Below are 2550 nucleotides of genomic sequence, written 5' to 3' on the forward strand. Positions count from 1 at the left end.
TTGGATCTGACCCTCGCCGGTCTGCGGCTGACCTGGGGCCCCCACCCTGTGTTGCGCCTGCGCCCTAGCGACCACTGGGACAAGTGGGCGTGGCCCTCTCGGGCCACGCCCCCTACCCGGGTCCGCCTCCGCGCATACGCACTTCCCGCCACGCCTCTCCGCCCACCTCAACCCAGTCCTTCCCAGAGGTTCCTAGCCAGCGCGAGCGCGGCGCGATGGACGGCAGGGTGCAGTTGATCAAGGCCCTCCTGGCCCTGCCCCTGCGGCCCCAGACCCGGCGGTGGAGGAACCCGATTCCCTTCCCCGAGACGTTTGACGGCGACACCGACCGGCTGCCGGAGTTCATCGTGCAGACGGGCGCCTACATGTTGGTGGACGAGACCCTGTTCTCCAGCGACGCCCTGAAGGTGACGTTCCTCATCACCCGCCTGACCGGGCCGGCCCTGCAGTGGGTGATCCCCTACATCAGGAAGGAGAGCCCCCTCCTCAATGATTACCGGGGCTTCCTGGCCGAGATGAAGCGGGTGTTTGGCTGGGTGGAGGACGAGGACTTCTAGGCCGGGAGCCCCTCGGGCCTGGGGGCGGGTGCTCGGGGGAGGGTCCGCAGCGCCCGCCGCCGCCGCCGCCGCCGCCGCAGCCCAGATGGCCGCGGGCGTCGCCCCGCCGCGCCTCCCGCCCCCCACCTTCGCCGCGCTCGAGTGGCCGCGCTCTCCCCCGCGCTGCTGTCCCCTCCCGCGTAGTGCTTGCCTTTGTTCCAGGAATAGCGCTCCGGGTCCCCGCCGCTGCCTCTGGGCCTGGCTCCGGAGCGCGCCGCCGCCCTGTGCGGCCAGCCGGGCCCCTCCCGCGGGCACTTGGACTGGGGCCCGCGCTCCAGCTGCGGGCCGGGCTCCCGTGACACACCCGCCAGACCACCCAGCGCCCGGCCGCCGCGGGCCGCCTCCGCCAGACCGACCGCCAGGCCTGCAGCGCGCCGCCCGGACACCCGCGCTGCCACCGCCGTCCACCGCGGTCCCGCGCGCGCCCTCGACGGCCTGGGGCCCCAGCGATGTGGGCTCAGCCACGAAGTGTCTGAGCCGGCCGCGGCCCCTGGACAGTGACTCCAGCAGCTCGCCACCCACCGCGTCCCCCGCCCCCGAGGGGCGGGCCGGCCTCTCACCTGCGGCGGGACCCGTCGCCCCCTCCTCCCAGAGACCTCTTCTGCTCCTGCCAGATGGCGGCCAGGTCCCAGGGGTGCCTGGCAGCCAGCTCCAGCCGCTCGTTTTCTTTCTCCCGTGGACCTGGTCGTTTTGCCCAGAACCCAGTTCTCTTCTCAGTTCGCAGCTGTCTCTCTGAGGTGTGCCTTTTGTCCCACACAGTAGTTAAGCCCCGCACTCTGCCCAGCTCTTCTACACTACCTGGACAAACGTCTTCCCCTTCTTTTCAATAAATGTCAGACGCTATTAAAAAGAAACTGAGTCTCGGTGAATGGGGCACCCCTGCCTCCCCGGGCCGGTGCGCGGTGCGCGGGGTCCGTGGGTGTCGTTGAGCAGGCGTGTCCCCTGCCGCTCTGTGGCTGAGGTTGACTCTGACGTGGTGAATCACAGCAGGGGGTCGTGTGGTGGTCCTGGGGACGCGCTCCCCATCCGCCGTCGTTCGGGCCCACGTGCTGACCCTTCCAATCCAGTCAGCTCCATGCCCCTCAGGAAGTGGACCTCCATCTGAGTTTGGCCAAGGGGGTATCAGGAAAAGGCCGCTGGGAGGCTTCTGGAAAACATCTCCTCCTTTCCAAAAAGCCGCTTGAAGGCGCAGCACCTTTCTGTGACAAATCAGGAATCCCACACATACGTTGCTGAACACCCGTCAAATTTTATTTAATGCATTATTCAGGGACTCAGCAGAGTGGCAGGTTCTTTAGTAAATGCATTTACATTTATAAAGCCTTGATTGTGTGAGTAGAGGAGAAGGGAATGCAGAAGTGTGATTGTTAATTTAGCACAAACCTGGTTGATGAACTACAGGACAACAGAACTGCAAGTTCTCTTTTGCTGCAGAAAAGGAAAATGGTTACCTCCTACTGTTGTCTGCCTACTAACCTCTGAAATCTGCAGTCCTGAGAAAAGCCTCGGCTAGCTTGTCTGTGGCTGGAAAAGTTAGGCATCCCGTTAGAGTCTGAGAAAAGGTGGGCTTACAAGGCCGCACTCTGGTATGATGTTAAAGGTTCATAGAATCAACCCTCTTATTTCTGACTTGGGTCATTTTTCCAGAACGTGGGAAGGGAGCGGGAAAGAGCTGTGCTTCGCTTGTGCATGCATTGACCTGACTTGTAGAAAACAAACTGGATTCCAGGCAGCATTGCAAAGAGGACTAATGCTTACAGGCCAGTCCTCAGACTGCTTTCTGCCCACAGGTGGGACCCTTGGCTTTGGAGCCAAGATTAGACTGGTGTTAACCACCCCAGTACTTCCTTGTCTCTCTCCAGTGCTGTAGCGGCCTCTTGTTACAACCATGTTTTTGCACAATTGTGAACAGTTACTACTTCCTCTGAATCGGTCAACCCCTGAGACATTGCAC

At 62.4% G+C, this 2550-nt stretch overlaps 1 protein-coding gene across 1 annotated transcript; it reads left to right on the forward strand.

Moving 5' to 3' along the window:
* Positions 1-584: 584 nt before the first annotated feature.
* On the forward strand, positions 585-1450 carry LOC122896318 (basic proline-rich protein-like). The gene has a single exon (XM_044234384.1). It carries the CDS (start codon positions 643-645, stop codon positions 1330-1332), a length of 690 nt encoding a protein of 229 aa, XP_044090319.1. The 5' UTR covers positions 585-642; the 3' UTR covers positions 1333-1450.
* The last annotated feature ends 1100 nt before the right edge of the window (positions 1451-2550 follow it).

This window comes from Neovison vison, chromosome X, assembly GCF_020171115.1.
Source record: "Neovison vison isolate M4711 chromosome X, ASM_NN_V1, whole genome shotgun sequence".
Classification (NCBI taxonomy): domain Eukaryota; kingdom Metazoa; phylum Chordata; class Mammalia; order Carnivora; family Mustelidae; genus Neogale; species Neogale vison.

Coding starts and splice junctions, on each gene's coding strand:
- LOC122896318 (XM_044234384.1), top strand. CDS start 643: ATGGCCGCGGGCGTCGCCCCGCCGCGCCTCCCGCCCCCCACCTTCGCC.